This window comes from Sphaerodactylus townsendi, linkage group LG01 (genome assembly GCF_021028975.2).
Source record: "Sphaerodactylus townsendi isolate TG3544 linkage group LG01, MPM_Stown_v2.3, whole genome shotgun sequence".
NCBI classification, from domain to species: Eukaryota; Metazoa; Chordata; class Lepidosauria; order Squamata; family Sphaerodactylidae; genus Sphaerodactylus; species Sphaerodactylus townsendi.
The window spans coordinates 173,887,207-173,906,213 of NC_059425.1; the positions used below are offsets into that span (position 1 = coordinate 173,887,207).

The 19,007-nt window shown below is 42.0% G+C and overlaps 1 protein-coding gene across 4 annotated transcripts in view; it reads right to left on the bottom strand.

Annotated features, from left to right (window-relative positions):
- The window catches only part of RANBP17 (RAN binding protein 17), a 265,770-nt gene that overhangs the window by 83,694 nt on the left and 163,069 nt on the right, over window positions 1-19,007 (bottom strand). For 3 of the 4 annotated variants that reach the window (XM_048500098.1, XM_048500108.1, XM_048500125.1), the window contains exons 17-19: window positions 14,099-14,162; window positions 13,903-14,011; window positions 7,078-7,181 (exon numbers count right to left, since the gene is read on the bottom strand). The exons of the other annotated variant lie outside the window; for it this stretch is intronic. In XM_048500098.1, coding sequence (XP_048356055.1) covers window positions 7,078-7,181; window positions 13,903-14,011; window positions 14,099-14,162 — 277 coding nt within the window. The remainder of the gene's footprint in view (window positions 1-7,077; window positions 7,182-13,902; window positions 14,012-14,098; window positions 14,163-19,007) is intronic. 4 annotated transcript variants of the gene reach the window in all.

Here is a 19,007-nt window from a genome sequence, read left to right on the forward strand (position 1 = left end):
GTTTATTGACAGATGACGGTCCTTGACATCCACAGCAACAACAATAACAACAAAAGCGGGTCAGAAATACAATGGCAGAATGAGATTCCAAATCATGGGAGAGATCAAAAGCCCTGTTTAGTATCAAACCAATGTCGTGAATCCACACACCCCCAAACAGAGATGAGCTCAAATGAAACCTGACGGGACATCTAATGAAACGAAAACTAAATTGGGAATACTGTCATACCGAGGGCTTTGTCTACTCCCTGGCATTGTATAGACTCAGTACCCAGAGAATCTCAGTTTTCCTTCCTCTCCCTCTAAAATAAGGTTGGCACAGTCAGCTTTTCCACTCCACCTCACCTACCGCCCCTTATTGCGACCACTGGCCACACGACATGAGTCCACGCAGTTCCCACGATCTCCAGCATTATCTTTTCAGCAACCAAAGAGGATCTTCTCTTTCCCCTATCACCAGTGGAAAAGCTGGCTGGATACAACCAATAAGTTTCTCACTGCGATAGCCTGAATGGTAGGCTTCAAAGTGTGTGGCCTAACAAAATTTCCCAGGTCAAGCACGGTGAGCGGTAGCGCCGATCAGGGGCAGGTCTTCAGTGCTTTACAGAGATCACTGTCTTTCACCATGACGAACAGAAGTGATGAGAAACATGCCAATATAATTACTTTACATCATTTATCCAGCTGATTGAGAAGCCAACGTAGCTGAATATAGAATTTTTTGTATTTATTTTTAGCACACACATGGCCCAGAGTTTAGGAACACTCAGCTACGAAGTGTTACTGGTGTTTCTATATGGATGGCTGTAAGGTGCCACAGGTAGGTGACCTGATACTTTCTTGATACTTTCACTTAGAAGAAGAAGAAGAAGAAGAAGAAGAAGAAGAAGAAGAAGAAGAAGAAGAAGAAGAAGAAGAAGAAGAAGAAGAAGAAGAAGAAGAAGAAGAAGAAGAAGAAGAAGAAGAAGAAGAAGAAGAAGAAGAAGAGGAGGAGGAGGAGGAGGAGGAGGAGGGGGAGGGGGAGGGGGAGGAGGGGGGGAGGAGTTTGGATTTATACCCCCCTTCTCTCCTGTAGGAGGCTCAAAGGGGCTCACAATCTCCTGTCCCTTCCCCCCCCCCCCACGACAAACACCCTGTGAGGTGGGTGGGGCTGAGAGAGCTTTGGCAGAATGAATGGCGCTACTGTCTATTTCCCATAAAGCAACAGCAACTTTCAGTTTTACATTCTCAAGGGATCCTGAAAACGTCTTCCCTCTTGCTGGAGGAACATAAACATGGTAGGGGATCACTTCACCAGAGCCACTGAAATACAGTAACTCCACTTCTGGAATGCATATAACCCCCATTCAACACTACCCATCGCAACATGGTGGCTTAAGAAGACTGACTGTGAAAAATGTGCAGGTGGCAGTTTGGTAGCCGGAACTGAGACTTATAAGCACATTTCCATTCTTGAAATAACTGCTGTATATCTCATAACCACAAATAAAAGGACAACAGGCTACTTTAAAATTCACTTTGTCAGGTTTTTCTTCCAGCTGCTGATCTCTGCCTAAATCCTCAAAATGAATGTCTTGCGGCTTTTCCGAAAGTAACCGAGTGGGGCAAAATCTCGACTGAAATGGTACTCCGATGGCACGGGGGGCCACATTTTCCAACTTGTTTCCACCACAGCCAGACAAGACACCGTTCAAACACCCCAAAACAGGATTTTATGGTGGGAAGTCTGACAGACCTTTAACTATAGTTGCACTTCTGGGTGCAGCTATAATATTACCCTCATAATTCTACAATATAATAACAGCTAAGCAAAAGGTGAGGGGTCATTGTGCTTTGTCTTTAGAATTAAGATGGCTGTCTTCATCCTTACAGCATACTCTTAATTCTACAGACACGTCTTAATAACCTCTAAATAGTTCCAACAAAAGAGCCGTGTCAGAGGAATGAGCAGGCCCCAAGGTGTTTCAACTGGAGTGTTTTCATCTGCCTTTATTGCGCTATCCCTCTCCAGAATTAAGGCAATAACCTGTGATAAATTATTCAGGAACTGCTACAGGGATCAAAGCAAAATCATTCTGTTAAAGTGCTGTTTGCAACATTTGGCACTTAGTGTGAAAACTTTTAATGTGTGCACGCTGAAAATCAAGGATTTTAAATAATTCACGAGCTTCGAGTTTCTGTGAACCAGCTATAGATAGCACGGGCGATGCTGCTTAACCGCTCCTCTTCCTCAAATACGCTGCTTCATTCGTTCCTATCAAACTAATTGTGTCATAAATACTTTCAAAAGACCAGCGAGGTTAAGTATAGAAAGTCAATATATTATTGAGCAGAAATTTCCGGGGCCAATCCATGAGTTTCTTTTTGACAGTGGTGGTGAGAAAACTGGCAATCGTCTTACGTATGAATTTCCCCCCTCCCTAGTTAGTGGCATGGCTCAAAAACATCCTCGTGTTTTTGGTTTGCAATTCCTGGAAAATAGGCCCGAACATATGCTGGATGCATAGAATTTGTGAACTGCAGATGCATTTCAAGAAGGGGAAGCCACCCCAACACGATTATTTTTTTAACTGTGAATTTCGGGTGTATACAAAGCCAATTAGAAAATCCTCATCGAGGCCACAAATTAAACGAGTTTGGCAGTCGCCCGCCATTTTCTAAGAGATGTTTTAACAGCGTCACCTCCCCACAGACAAAAAACGCTAAACGTTTTATTGAAGAAGAACAGGACGGATTATTTTTATTTTCTGCACTTGCAGAAACGGGAGTACCTGAAAGCACTTTTCCGTGTATTATTTATTCATCGTGGTAAAAAAACAACAACACAACTTTAACCTAATAAATTATGTTTAAAGGATTTTAGTGGGAAAGTTTACTTTATGATAAAGCAACAAATTTAGTCCTTTAACAGTGGCTTAGAGCGTGAAGTTTCCTTTATACAAATTAGACAGATGGTGCTTACAGTAGAATTTACTAAAGGTCTGTCACAACAAATGCAGCCAAGCTGCATATTTAATCACTGCAGAACCTTGTCTACCTGCAGCTGCCAACTGCTAATCCAATTTCCCTGATAAATGTGGCAAGAGACACGATCAGCAATAAAGAGCATCTAACTCCATTTTCCTGCAGGGCGTCTTTTGATGAACATTTAGGACGGAAGGAAGGAGTGCACTGTGTGGCCCTGGCTGGTGGCAGCTGCATGCATTCTGAAGGCACAGTTCTCAGGTTACTCACTTAATTCTGCCACTATCATTATGTTGCTATTGATCTCAGTAGCTCTTGTCTACACAGCATTACTCTAGATGGGAGCTGAATCAGGCAGTTATCATGCATCAAAGTTGCTCAAAAGCCTGGAGATTTCCCCTTAATTACTTGTGATTTTATTTGCAAATACCGTTGAAGTGTAATCAAAGCAATCACTTTCCGGGGTCATTAAGAACTTGCTAGTTTAGGGATGTATCACTGGAACTCCATTAAAATTTCCCCAGTAAGAATGTCGCTCGCAAACTTTGCGACGGCAAAGCACTTTCGGTGCTGATAAAGTCCTCAAATGGCAGGAATCCGCAACCTCTTGTTAAGGCTGTTTAAACCTCACCTTGGGTCTTGTTTTTAGCTTTACTGCAGCCTAGAACAATGGCCTGTACTTAAAAGACAATGGTATTTAATACATCCTTCTAAATTAGCTCCACACTTCCACGCAAAATTAAATGTTGTTATTTCCAAAGCAAAATCAGATATTAATAGCTAAAGCACCTAAAGCCTACTAGATATTGGAATTAAGATGGAAGCAATAGTTAGTAAATATACCTAGAACACTGGGTAATTATTTATGGCACTACATTCCCGTGAGTTTTTTCAAATGCACGCAAGGGTTTGTGCCCAACCAAGTCTTGGTGCTTTTGACTGTCCCACCCTCACCCCCCGTCATCATCTTGAAATGAAGCATGGCCTTGTTTGATCACTGCACACACACACACACACACACACACAGACACTCACAGATTTAACGAACAGGGGGATGCTGTTAGGAAAGGCAGCACCAAACACTCTCTGCACTCAAGGAGATAAACATGCAGTTCTCTGGATCCCAGACTGTGCTTTCAGGAAGTGACATTAGAGGGGGGGGGGGTGGTTCAGGGCAGAGAAAGAGATCAACAGAGATATTACGAAGTTTCCCATCACATTTCAGAACACTAAAGAAAAAAATTATTGATAGAGCTGCTAGGAATATTACACAACGTGATCTGAAATAGCCACTCTAGAGTGCACAGTTAACTGTTTGTTCATAATCGTAGAAGGCAATTTACTTAATGTAATACTATGCTAATGTGTTCCGTTCCTGATGATGCAGTTTCCACTTAGCACGGCTTTTCCTCCCTAAAATATACTGTTGTTTTGACACAAACAGCTTGCTACACTTAAGGATTTTACTAATAAAACATAATGCTGTGCGAGATAATATGACTGTTGCCACAGCTGAACTGACTTGTCAAATCAATCCTAATATGGCTCCCACAGGCATATAAAAACCTTATTTAGCTATCAGTTATCCTAATCACTTTGTTCGGTTTAAGAACGCAATACTTCAAGACCAGTTCCTATTTATACATATATGCCCAGCCATTTAATAAACTCCTGATTTATATATTACATTCTTGTTTGGGAAAAGATGTTCTAAGCATACAGTGTTTTATCTACTATATTTCAGCATCACTGCAAATCCATACCCCCTGTCCCCGGTAAAATGAACAGAGAAGAATGTCTGAAGAAGTCAGTCTTTAATAGACAACAGGCTAAATGCTCCTAAGGAGAAGATGCTGACCTTTTGGGTTAAACCTCATTCAAAAAAAACGTGATCGAAGGTCAGGACTACTGCTTAATACAGAACACTCTCCCTTCTCCTCCCTGTAACATTTAGTAAGCAAAATACACAATGTGACGTTATATCTCTACTCCTGCTACATCCTGGCAGCCCACAGAGGTAGGGCTAATAAATACATAGCATGTTACATTTCAAGTTTCTGTTAAGTTGTTATGGGTAGCAAAGAGAGGACTGGATGAGCAGGTAGAATGGTTTCTATCATATCTCATTCCAGTTTCCTTGCAAGACCCTTGAGTAAAATGAACTCTCTCCTTGGCACAGCAACCCAAAATATTAATCACTTCCCCCTGAGCACCCAACAGTTTAGGTTGCAGGCCCATAAAGGTGCAAGTACAAAGGATGCAGAAACACTCAGCTTAGGGGGAAAGCAGAAATTAAGAGGGCGCCCAGAAAGTGGGAAGGGAAGGGGAGCATCTTCAAATAATTTAACAACTGGTTCTGGTGGGTTTTCTGGGCTGTGTGGCCGTGGTCTGGTGGATCTTGTTCCTAAAGTTTCGCCTGCATCTGTGGCTGGCATCTTCAGAGGTGTATCACAGGAAGTCTGTTACACACTGTGTCCAGAGAGAAGGGAATGTTTGGGGTATATATTGTCCATATCCCTCTGTGATACACCTCTGAAGATGCCAGCCACAGATGCAGGAACAAGATCCACCAGACCACGGCCATACAGCCCGGAAAACCCACCAGAACCAGTTGAATCTGGCCTTCAATAAATTTAACAACTGGCTGTTTACAAGCACCATTCTAACAATCAATTCTGCCGAAGTGGTTTAGAACCTGCTGAATCCCACTACTGATCTCACTGCATCGGAGGTAGAGTGAGACAGACTACCATTGGCTTGCCTTGGGCCAAATGCCACTTGGCTCCTGTCCTCCCAAGAAAGGTCTTCTGCAAACGCCATGCCATTTGAATAGTAAATGCCTGCATTTAGTTGGAGACCTTTCTTGGGAGGACAGGAGACCTTTCTTGGGAGGACAGGAGCCAAGTGGCATTTGGCCCAAGGCAAGCCAATGGTAGTCTGTCTCACTCTACCTCCGATGCAGTGAGATCCTTGCCTGTCCCCTTTTGGACTATATTCTATTGTGGGCAGTTGTTTTGAACTGTGAGCCACCTCGAGGGCAATGACAGGAAGGTGGTAAATATATCCAATAGATGAAATCGAGGCAGGGTGCCCAGCCTTCTCTTGGTTCCTTATCCTTTGTACTAGCACGTGTGTTTTTCTTGTTTCGTACATTGCGCATGGTGTAGAGATTTCTTGCCTTACACACCTCACTTGGGAAAACCAGAAGCATATGCCAAGTAGCTTTAATGCATGGGATTTTATGAAGAGAACTTATTTAAGGGTAAAGGTGGAAACAAAGCAAAGAGTCAGCTGATGTCAGCACATGCTTAACAGTCATCTACTGAACTGACTTCCATGTGTTTAACTGGTGCTGAATGGGTTATTTAAATTGATCTGTGGTCTGTAAACTTTCACAAAACACAACAAAAGGGTATAGTGTGAGACAGTAACTTAAAATAAACACCAGAACTCTATTCCTAGGCTACAACAATATACAAGGTAAACATCCACCCAAACATTTATTAAACAAACAGTATGCAAGGGAAAACAGGCAGATCTGTAAAAGACAAGGTGCAGCTCTCAACGTCTGCTAAGAGAATCGTCTATGAGAGAATTCTCAGATACCGATCATGTGAACAGTGTCCAGAGAGTCCACACTAATACAAGCTCCCTGGAGCACGCTCGTTTTGTGGATAGTGATATTCCGAGATCACTGTTTTTGGTTTATATATTATTCAGTCACTGAGCCTGATTTGGTGGGGACACATCTACAGGATTACATTTAATTTGAACAGGATATATCCCAAAGATACCGATCCTGGAATGTTATGGGCAAGTCTGAAATGCTACACTGAAGAAGTGGATCGGCATCCACAAAATGAGTGTACACTGGGGAGTTCACATAAATCTGGACTCTCTGGACACTGTTCACATAATCAGTATTTGAGAACTGCTCTCTAATAGATGATTCTCTTACAGGACATTGAGAGCGGGTCTTTTACAGATCTGCCTGTTTTCAGTTCGCCTGCTGTTTAATAAATATACACATTTCTTGGATGGATATTTTACCTTGTATATTGCTGCAGCCCAGGTATGGTGTAAACTTTCACCCCACTGTTCAAAGCAGCCTACCTTTGCTTCATCTTGTTTAAAGCTATTGTTGAATATCTGGGCTAAAGTTTCAAATGAAACTGTCAGGGGAAGCATAAAGTTTTCGAACTCATCTTCATCTTCTCCTGTAGGAAAAAAGAAAAACACAAAGCACAGCAGACTTATATCAAGAGTTTGACGGAGCAAGTCAACCGCAAACACACACAAACAAACTCTTCCAACTGATCGACAGAAACCTCAAGCTCAGTATCTGGTTTTGAAAATATTTGGCTTTGAAAGATGTTTAAATGGAGTAAATTTGGTCTTGAAAGATGTTTAAATGGAGTAAATTTTCTGAACAGGACACCAGGATTCACTTGTTAACTCACTAGCTGAGTAGCTCAGGCCACTGCTGGTTCTTTCTGCTGGTTCTTTTTATATTACCACTTTAGGTTTCATGCGTCATGAGGAAACATCCGTAGCAAAAACAGCCCTGCACCTTGAACCTGCTGGATGCCGCTCATGTGGCAGATCAAAAAAACGGTGGATGGACACAATCAGTGAAGACCTACAGGCAAAGAACTTTACCCCAGAAGACACTCAAAATCGTGACCTTTGGAAGAGACAGTTACAAAACTGACCCTGCATGTTCGGGGGGGGGGGGGGGGGGGAGGAGGAGGAAGAAGAGGAAGAGGGGAAGAGGAAGGAGGAGGAGGAGGTGGTTATGGTTTCTCTCGCCCTGATGGCATTTGTTTTAGCTAATAACTCAAGATAGTTATTTCTGGTTTTCTTATATTGTATAGCTCAGCTCCTTCTTACTGCGTATTTAAGAAAAACTTGGTTGCCATATTTGTTTTATTCATTCATTCTCACAACAGTTCATAATCTCAGCAACAGTACTTATTGGGTCCAGAATATTACCTCTCTCAGCGTTACCATTGTTTGGGCATGTAAAGCACACTCCAATAAAGTTCAACATGACTTATACTATGGATTTTCTTTTCAAAATGTGACATCTGTTCAGAAAAAAATAGTATGTAGAGGCAGAGCCGTAGCAAGGGGGAACTGAGCCCCTGCCTGCCCCCGCCACTCCTCCACCATGCCCCCCACCCCCCCTTGGCGCTACGCCACTGTGTAGAGGCAACTCTAGGACACAGCTCTTGGGATGGGAGGAAGACTCATAGCTTACTTGCCTCACACTCTTGGTTTCCAACCTGGGACAGCATGTCTGTATAGCTCTTTCCTGCAAGGAAGTGCACATGTATTCATCTTGGTGCTTCTTGGCTATCAAGCCAAAGTAACTCACTACCATTATCTCACAGCCTTGCTGTTTCCCTCCAAAGTGAAAAGTGGAAGGGAAGTCCTGCAGGGCTTCCCAGATGACAGGAGCCAGACAGAAGAATGAACACTATGGCAGTGAACACTATGGCAGTAAGGCAAGCAGGCAACTTGGGAGGGATCTAAGGCCCCTTCCGCACATGCAAAATAATGCATTTTCAAACCACTGTCACAACTGTTTGCAAGTGGATTTTGCTGTTCCGCACAGCTTCAAAGAGAACTGAAAGCAGTTTGAAAGTGCATTATTCTGCATGTGTGGAACGAGCCTAAGAAACTAAGGGCTGCAATATGCTGCAGCTCATAGGGAACCAGTGTCAACTCTCACAATGTCAAAGTCAAAAACGGGGTCACCTGATTGATTCCCAGGATGGATTTAAGGTGCCGGCTTCAAGGACTGAAACTCATATTTTAACAATTTCAAACCTCCTCAGTCAGATTAAAAGCCCGCGTGGCACAGTGGCTCAGAGTGGCAGACTCTAATCTGAAGAACCGAGTTCCATTTCCCACTCCTCCACATGAAGCCTACTGGGTGACCCTGCAACAGTCACAGTTCTTTCTATCAGAACTGCCTTAGCCCCACCTACCTTACAAAGTGGGCAGAGGAAGGGATTGGGATCATAAGCTGCTTTGAGACTCCTTACAGTAGAGAAATCAGGGAGTAAAAACCAACTCTTGTTTTGACTTTAGCTCCTTGGGAACAGGCTTCTCGAGGCGGTTCCCTGTTATCTTTCCAGAGACTGTAAGATTCCCCCCCACCCTTCAAAGGGGACATAAGCATTCTGAACCAGTGCCCAGCTGATAATTCCTATATGGTTCTACAGGTACTATTTTGCTGTTTGTTTGATTAAATCCTGTTTTACTTGTATTTTAGAGCGGCTGGTTGGTAGGCAGCTGCCTTAAATATAAGAGAGGCAATTGTTTACTAAAAATGCGTATGACATACCACAACAAAAGTGGAGTCGGTCATCTGACAATATAAACATTACACTTCTCTGATATTGGTTGTGGTGGGTTTTCCAGGCTGTGTGGCCGTGGTCTAGTAGATCTTGTTCCTAACGTTTCGCCTGCATCTGTGGCTGGCATCTTCAGAGGTGTATCACAAAGAAAAGCCTGTTTCACACTGTGTCTAGTAAGAAGGGAAAGTTTAGTGGGGTATATTGTCCATGTCCCAGGGTGGGGAACCAATCAGTAAGTGTTTGGGTGGAACTTGCTATGCATGGGTGTGGTTGAGTGCATTGTGGAGTTATCAGTCCAGTTGCTTCACATCTCTCATATCAGGGAAACATAGGACCAAACAAGACAAGGCAGTTATGGCCGGTCACATGCCACAGGGTCCAATGTTTACCTCCAGTGGGTACCCTGAGTGAGGGAACCCGAACTCCTTGCCACCTCATACTGTCAATTCAGGGCATTTTTTCCCCAGAGTGGCTTACTTCGTATACTAGAGCCCAACTGGGAAAAAAGAGGAACTTGGGCAATGGCCTGGTCCCTCATTCCACCCATCTTTTGGTGTTAAAATCAGACCACTCTCCTATTAAATATGAACAGGACAAAAATGTAGTTGGCTTCTATCATATCTAGTTTGGTCTTTACAACAGATGTTCACTTTGGCTCATTCCGCACATGCAGAATAATGCACTTTCAAACTGCTTTCAGTGCTCTTTGAAGCTGTGTGGAATAGCAAAATCCACTTGCAAACAGTTGTGAAAGTGGTTTGAAAACGCATTATTTTGCATGTGCGGAGAGGGCCTTTGTTTTTTTAACTTGAATGTGCATGTAAGAATTAAAAAACACCCAGCGCACCTGCAAAATCAATGGCAAAGTCCATCAGGAGCATGCTAGAACTGTGCTATTTATCACCGTATTCTTCAGCTGGATCGATGTCCCTCTCCAGTTTATGAAAATGCTGAACTTATTTCTGGAATATTATGATTGTTCTTAGCAAGTACCTTCAGATCAAAAGACGTGAAAAACTGTGAGATTGTTATTATTATTATTATTGGTTGATTTCACAGCTGCCAGTTCTTTAGCCGGTTGTTGGCTTTTCATTAAAATTTGAGCCTCACCCAGAGGTCTAGGAAGTTGTAATGTATTGGAGTGGCATTCATGCGGATCCCAGTAGGGCTGCCTTCTGTATCTGACAGATGTTAATTGTGTCGATTTGAAGATGTTTTCGGGATGTTTTTGGGATGGCACCCAGCGTGCCAATTACCACTGGGATGACCTTAGCTGGTTTGTCCCATAGGCGCTGAAGCTCAATTTTCAAATCGTGGTATTTAGTGAACTTCTCATGTTCTTTTTCAATAACTCTGCTGCCACCGCATACTGCTATGTTGATGATGGTCACTTTCTTGTCCTCGATCACGGTGACGTCTGGGGTATTATGTGCCAACACTTTGTCCATTTGGATTCAAACGTCCCACAGGATCTCGACCTTCTCGTTTTCCATGACATTCTCTGGACAATGTTCCTACTAGTTTTTAGCTGTTTTTATGCTGTAATTCTTGCATAAATTCCAGCGGATCATCTTGGCCACTGAGTTATACCTCTGTTTGTACTCTGTCTGGGCGATCTTTTTGCAGCAGCTGAGGACAAGATCTACAGTTTCGTCTCTTTTTTTTTTTGCATAATCTGCACTTTGCATTATCCAAGGGCCTTGATTCTGGCCTTGATTGAATTTGTTCTAATGGCTTGCTCTTGAGCGGCTTAAATCAGGGATTCAGTTTCCTTTGTCGGAGTTCCAGTTGTTAACCACAGCCAGGTCTTTTCATTGTCCACCTTGTCCTTGATCTCCTCAGAAATTGGGCATACGATGCTTTGTTGTGCCAGTGTTCAGTCCTCATTTTAACTGCATTTGTTTGGTTTTCCAGGTCTTCAGCAAATGTCTGTTCTTCAAGTCAATCAATGCCTGTTTTTAACTTTCATTCACATAATCGGTCAGTGTATGTTTCTCCTCTTCCACTGTTTGCTTTACTTGCAGCAAGCCTCTCTACCAGATCTCCGGGGAAGGTATAATCTCTCAGTATCACTGAGTGGGTATAAGGCATGGTGCATTATCATAAGCTTCCGAGTTTTTCTATCCAATGCATCCAACTCAGCCTGTGTCCAGTTGATGATTCCCGCAGCACATGGATGATTTGATTTGAATGTACCTGAAGACGGGTACGGCCCAGGTGCTGATGGCCTTGATGGTATTTCTGCAATTTAATTTAGATTTCAAAAATTTCCTGACCCTCTGGGTGTATTCTCTGCTGACGACAGTCTTCATTTGCCCATGCTTGATATTATCCAGTTGCAAATTGCCCAGGTATTTATAAGCTGCCTTTTGGTTGCACTTGATGAGTTGGCCATCAGGCATTTCTATGCCATTACTCTCTTTATTGCCACAGTGGCGCACTTTTCCAGGCCAAACTCCATTGAAATGTCGGTGTTGAATTTTTGGACTGTATTCACTAGTGACTGGATTTCTGTCTGATTTCCTGCACAGCTTCAAATCATTCATATACAGCAAATGTGAGATTTTTTCTGAGTCTTTGGCCATCTGATATCCCAACTTGTTTTCTTTAAAATTACTGTTAGTAGGATCATGGCAATGATAAACAGTAAAGGCAATAGTGAATTACCTTGGAAAATTTCACGTTTGATGTTGACTGTTCCACCGTTTTCATTTTCATGTCAGTTCAGTTTTCCACTGTCTCATTGCTTTTTTAGTGAATTCTCGAATGTTTTCACAGACGCCAATGGTTTCCAAGGATTTCATAATCCAACTATGGGGCAGTGAGTCAAATGCCTTCTTGTAATCAACCCAGACCATATGCAAATTCGTTCTTCGATCCTTGCAGTTCTCCATTAGCATTTTATCTATCAGGAGTTGATCTTTTGTACCCCTGCTCCTTCTTTTGTTCCCTTTTTGTTCCACCAGCATGATGTTATTTGCTTCCAAGTAGTCCATGATGCTATCTGTTCTTATGCCAGTGAGCAGTTTGAGCGTCGAGGGCAAACATGTTATTGGCCTGTAGTTTTCAGGCATTGCTCCTTTGGCTGGATCTTTCTGAATCAAATATGTCTTCCCAGTTGTTAGCCATTCATCGATTTCACCATTTTCCACAGTTTCACTGAACTACTTGGCCATTGTTGGGTGAAAACTGGTTAGGTATTTGAGCCACAAGCCATGCAGTTGATCATGTTCTGGTGCCGTCCAGTTTTTCACTTTCTTGATTTCAATGTTTTATCATATCAGTTGTTATTTCCAGCTCATGCATTTGTTTTTGGCCAACATCTTTCTCAAAAAATTTTTATTCACAGTGCCTTCCTGTTGTAATCCTTCTTGTTTTCCCACAGATCTTTCCAAAACTGAAGTGCTGCATTTTTCTCTGGTAATTTGCTTTCAATATTGATCTTTGTGTTGAGGTTTTGTTAGAAACACCTTTGGTCTGATCTAAATTGTTGATTTTGTCTGTACAAGATGTTTCTTGCTTCATATCTTTCAGTTTTTCTTGTTGCGGCTGTTATTTGTTGTTTGGTGATCTCTAGTGCTTCTTCAATTGTTCTAGTGCCGTGGCTGGCAGGGGCTAATGGGAATTGTAGTCCATAACATCTGGAGTGCCAAAGGTTCGCCACCACTGTTCTAGTGTCTAGTCAGTACCTTCCAATTAGTTTTTTCGTGATCTTGCCATTCATTAATCTTTGTTCCTTCATATTTTTTTAGGTGACTGGCATCTGATCTTAGTTTTTTTATCTTTGGTTCCAGTGGAATTTTTCCACTTTGGTTTTGATGGTTGATTTATCTTGGATTTAGGTATTTCAATGCCCCAGTTCTCCTGTAACCACTTATTTGCATCCCTTGCAAATTTTTGTTTTTGCATTTCGAAGTTTTTAAAACAATGACAATACAATTTTATGGGATCCTCTTTAGAGCTCCCAATCTTCACAAAGGGCTGTATGGGAGATACAAAGGGTTGTATGGGAGGTTTAGAGATCTTGCTTTGCCCTCTTCTGTGATAAGATATCTCTTACGTGGTGAGGAATGTACTAAGTTCTGATATTCAATAGAGCACTGCTACATTGAAATACTGAAGTGTCATGGGTCTTCAGTGCAACCTATAATCAATTAAAATAAATTCAGAATGTTCTAAATCCAGCCCTTCATTCTTGGCACAGAACACTTGACCATAATGTGGGTTCTTCAATGGAAACAGAATTGATCTTGTGTCCAAAGCTCATGCTCTTATAACTCAACAGCCTGATCCTAAACAGGCTTACTTAGGTCAGTTCCCCTGAGCTCAATTAGACTGACTTCCTAATAAGCGCATTTAGTTTTGAATCCAAAGCCAGCAGCTAAATTACAGCTTCAATGGACCAAAGACCTCAAATGCTGCCATAAATATATTTTAAGTATTGCTTGACATAGCATTATTTTGATTTATGGACAAATATCAATGTTGTCAGGAATTACTTACTATTTAACCATCTTGAGGGACTTTCTCGTTTCAGGAAGAGAATGGAAGAACACTCTAAGCAAGCCCTTACCTAGATCTACCATGAGGAGGCGTGTGAGGGCAGTATAGAATGTTGTTCTGCACCGAAGGTCACTCAGACAATAATTATCATTGACACCCAAGAAAGGAAAGTGTTTACTCTGGTGGGAAACAAGGAGACAGAAGTCAAAAATCACTTAAAACTTTTAAGTAAACTTTGAATACTGAAACAAATCTGTCAGACCTACCGTATGATTCTGCATCATAAACTTCACAGCGTCTATTTTCACAAGCTTTTTAAGGAGAATATAAGTACTTGATGTTAAGGAAAACAAAATTTTATACCCAATAGTGTGAATATCACAAGCATAACTTTCTTTATTCTTATAGTCCTCGGACATTGCAAAACAAATTAGGATACCAATTTTAAACGTTTTTCTTTTTTTTTAAAGGAAGCTGTCTAGAAATATTTTACAGAACACCCAAATGACCGTCCTTCATTTTCTACATAGGAAGGAGGAAAGAGGAGATACCGTAAAAACACACACTGATGGAAACAAAGACCAAGTGGGCACTTTCCGAAAGCTGACACCAAGGCTGCAACAATCTAACAAGAATATTTAGCTAATTATACATGAGATTCTATGGTCAAGATAATTTTACAGAAGTGGAAAATACATAACAGTAAGATGAATACCTAGCATTAAGAGAGTGATGGGAAATGTCTACTACTATCTAGCAAGGTATAATGTCACACAGGGTGGATGAGTTCCGGCTTACCTGCAAGGTCAACAGCCACAGCAAGGTGTGAAGGGGTTGTTCCTCCATGGGCCACCAAACAGATTTACTGGAAATTTGGCAATATAGTTCCACTCACTAGTGCTGGTTACACGGTATCTTTTCTTCTCTGGCAGCCACGCCGCCAGGCCTGCCTATTCACCACCTTTAAAGCTAGTAACTGGCTCCTTCCCCAGAGACCTGTTCCCTCTTTTCCTCGGACCCACTTTGGCTCACATATGCCTAGAGGCACCCTCTCTCTGGCAAGGACAGCTGAAACCATGATCCAGCCATGCTTGAACATATACATCAGGCCACACCCAACCTACTGGCCAATTTCTACCCAATGCTCCCCTGCTCCCCTGCCCCTTCTGACCACTTCTCAGGAGCTCAAGCCCCCCCCCCCCCCAGCCCTGTCTTAACTTCTTCTTCTCACCTATCACCAACCAGTAGGTCACACTAATTCTTGTAATTTATGTCAGTGATTATGCCCCTATTAAAGAGATGAGAAGTGAATACTAAAACTTTCGGCAATCTTACCTGCCACCATTCCAACTGTGCTGACATGATGATTATCTGTGTCCGGGGTATGTGTGTGTGTGTGTCTACTTATGCAAAGGTGACAGCAGTTTACAAAGGTCTCTGCACAATAATGGCAAGGGCCTAAAGTTCAACCTATCTTCATCCCATCTTCCCTTCAAAGTTCACCTAAATAGTCACTTCCATAATCCTGACCTTGTCTTCATGTTTGTCACATTAAGGAAATAAGGAATGAGGCAAGGAATCTTCTTGCTACATATTATGTAGAACTAAGCACTTAACTCTATGCTACTGACGACAGAAGATACACTGAAGTATGTCGTACAAATTGGCCTTTTGTGCATAAAATATAAATGTCAAAGAGTGGGTAGATGTGTGGAGAGTTCAGATTGCATGGGCAAATTGATCTTGGCTGAGAAACTTCACTCTGCAATCTGGAATTCATCAAAACTTGGCGTGAGAGGCAAAGTTTTCCCAGTACTTTTAAAGTCAGTGGACTTTTAGCTTTCCAGATCCAGAAAACATAACTTATTCCAATCTGCAACCCAATTTTAATTTTTCTTTATATCTCAGTTATAGCCCAGGACCAAGTGTCTTCTAGATCAGGGGGGTCAAACTCATTTGCTATGAGGACCGGATATGATATAAATTTGACTTGGTTGGGTCAGGATCAGGGGTGGGGTCGCTGCCTCAGCTGAGAACAGCACTGCAGGGGGAGAGGTTGCCTGGTCTGGTGAGCCCACAGCAGGGTGGAGTGGCTGCCTTGAGAGGGCTTATTAGGCCTGCGAGCCACTTGATCGGAAGAGGGGTTTTTTGGCCTCAGCAGGTTCACAGGCCTGATAAGTGTAAAGGATTCAATGGTGTTGATGGTGAAGTAACCTTGAGTGCATTCCACAGCCCGGGCGATGGGCCAGCTTCATCAGCGGAGACTTTATCTTTGCGCGGGAGATGAGGACTCCGTTCCCATGGGAAGCAGGAAGGGGGATGGGGTGAATAGAGTTATAACCTGTGCTTCTGGCGGGAAGTGTCATTCCTGCCACTGCGTGTACTTGAGCTTTCTAAGATGTCTGAATAAACGGTCTTTTTCACCAAAGAGCCTTTTATTTCTGCTTCTATGGAATTCCTTACAATGCTTCTATGGAATTCCTTACAATGCGGCCCCCTCAAGGGACTGGATCAAGACCCCAGGCCGTATATTTGACACCCCATCCTACATTTTCCTCACACACACATTGTCTTTCTCCTCTTCTATCCGCCCGCACTTTTTTTCCAAAAGATAATTTCTACAGCCTCCTGCATTGCCCACATAGATCTAGATGCAACCCAACTGAAGATCACGCACTTGAAACAATCCACATTCCACATAGCTTTAAAAAGGGCTTGGACAGTATAGAGGAGAAGTCGATCTATGGCTACCAATCTTGATCATGTTTAATCTGAGATTGCAAAAGCAGACCAGGTGCTTGGGAGCAGCAGCAGCAGAAGCAGCAGGCCATTGCTTTCACACCCTGCATGTGAGCTCCCAAAGACACCTGGTGGGCCACTGCGAGTAGAAGAGTGCTGGACTAGATGGACTCTGGTCTGATCCAGCAGGCTCTTTCTTATGTTCTTATGTTCTTATTCCCATTCGGAAATCTACAGATTACCAGTCTGATAGTTAATAACAATCATCTGTAGATATTGTTACAGGGCCATCAGTTATTAACCCAAAATGGTTGTATGTTATATACTGGAAACACTTGTCACTCATACTAGATTTTTTTTCTAAAATCTAAACAAATCCTTTGAAATAACAAACACAAAAACCCGGGAAGCAGAACCACCAGAACTGTGGAAGGACTTTGTGGTCACACGGTTTACACTGATGCAACTGTATATATTTTCTTCCATGAAATGTTATGATAAAGTTAATTATTAGAAACAACAGAGGATGCATGAGGGAGCGCCATGATGGCGTTGACATAAAGGGAACGCTAACACATTCCATTATGTAAATGAATTCAAAGCTACTCCATGACTGATCAGCTAGAAGGGACATAATGATTTATAATTCAAATAACTGAGCCTTAAAATCAAATTGGGCTAATATATTTCTAAATATGCAAGCCTCAAATAATTGTTAAAATAATGCAAAACAAAGACAGCAACACAAATCATTTGTTGCCTTTTATCTTTTCAAATACCACCCCCCCCCCCCAGTTTTCGCTCTTTTGTCTAATCTTTTCTAAAATTATGATAAAAAAAACTTACAGGATCTCTGTAGAAATAAATAACCCTTATGCATAATAAAAGATAAGTACCAATTTCAAGGAACATGTAGAGCTTGATTCTGGAAAAGAAATTATATGCACACGAATGAATTAAGCAATGGGCAGGCATTTAAATTAAACTAATTATTTTTAGCCTTTCAAATTAATCACAATTTAATGTACCCTATGTGTTGAAAATGGGCCCCCTGGATGTGGTCTCTAAACACAATGCTTCTGAGATATAACAAGTCAATCATAGTGGCTCAATCCTTAACTGTACAGCTTGTGTTGTCGGCAGCACAACCACTACGTGGCTCTGAAAAACTAACATGTTTAAAAGATCAAAGTCCGCAATACCAGGAAGTGTTTATAAACACTTCATATGGAAGACATAAGAAGTACTTCAGCATTCTTCTTTAAACATCTATTGGCTGAGCTTTTAAAATGGGGAGGGGGGGGGAGAAACACGCACTGTTAAAAGCCAAAATGACCAGCAAAATTGGGTTGTACATCATTTTCCAGCAAAAAAGAAAAAAAGAAAAACAGCCTCGACAGGTGTAATTTATCATTTTTCTGATTTAATACCAAAGAAATATATTAAAATAATAAAAAGAATCCTGAAATCCTCAAAATTTGTTGTGATAAATAGCCCTCCCTGCCTTTATTACATTATGCCTACTAACAGAAATATTGCATGGTGGATTTTGCCAGACAAGGACGATTATTTTCCAATAAAAAGTTGCATATTAAATTCCAGCACAAAAGTGGGTGTCTTAATACTTCTGAATTCTTTTTTCATTTGCCAAAGAACACAATTTTAAACCTAACTAATACTAACACATGAAAGTATAAAGTGAAATGGTATTTCGGCTAGCTCTATAATACGGCGCCATCTAAACTAGGAAAAGATGCAGTACTCAGCGGGGGGAGGGGTCAAATGCATTGAATAAAGTGAGTAACTGAATTGTATTTATTCAAAATATTGTTCATTTCAAAGTTGCTCCCCTCCCAAAAATCATCTCATTGGCAAAACTTAATGCCAGTTTTGCATACAAATTGGGAGTTCGGTTCACATCACGCTATTTTCTATAACGTACTTAAGTTACATGTCAACTTGAAAATGACTTGCATAGCTGATACTGGTAGGAGGGGTAAGAAAAAGAGAAGTACAGCACTATGAGAATGCTTGTACCTAGATTCAGGATGAATGGAACCGTAATTTCCACAAGGATAAAGACTGGGGGGTTACCCCCCAGAACATATGAACAAATGACACGGCCTTACAAAGTCAGTGGGTCTACCGCCGTGGTGGCGAACCTTTGGCACTCCAGATGTTATGGACTGCAATTCCCATCAGCCCCTTCCAGCATGGCCAATTGGCCATGCTGGAGGGGCTGATGGGAATTGCAGTCCATAACATCTGGAGTGCCAAAGGTTCGCCACCACTGGTCTACCCTAACTGGCAGAAGCATGCTTGCACCTCAACCCGTGATGAAGGGAGTAGCAATTCCTATCAAATAAAGGGCATAAGGGAGCCAGCGTGATGTGGTGGTTAAGAGCAGGTGGATTCCAATCTGGAGAACCGGGTTTG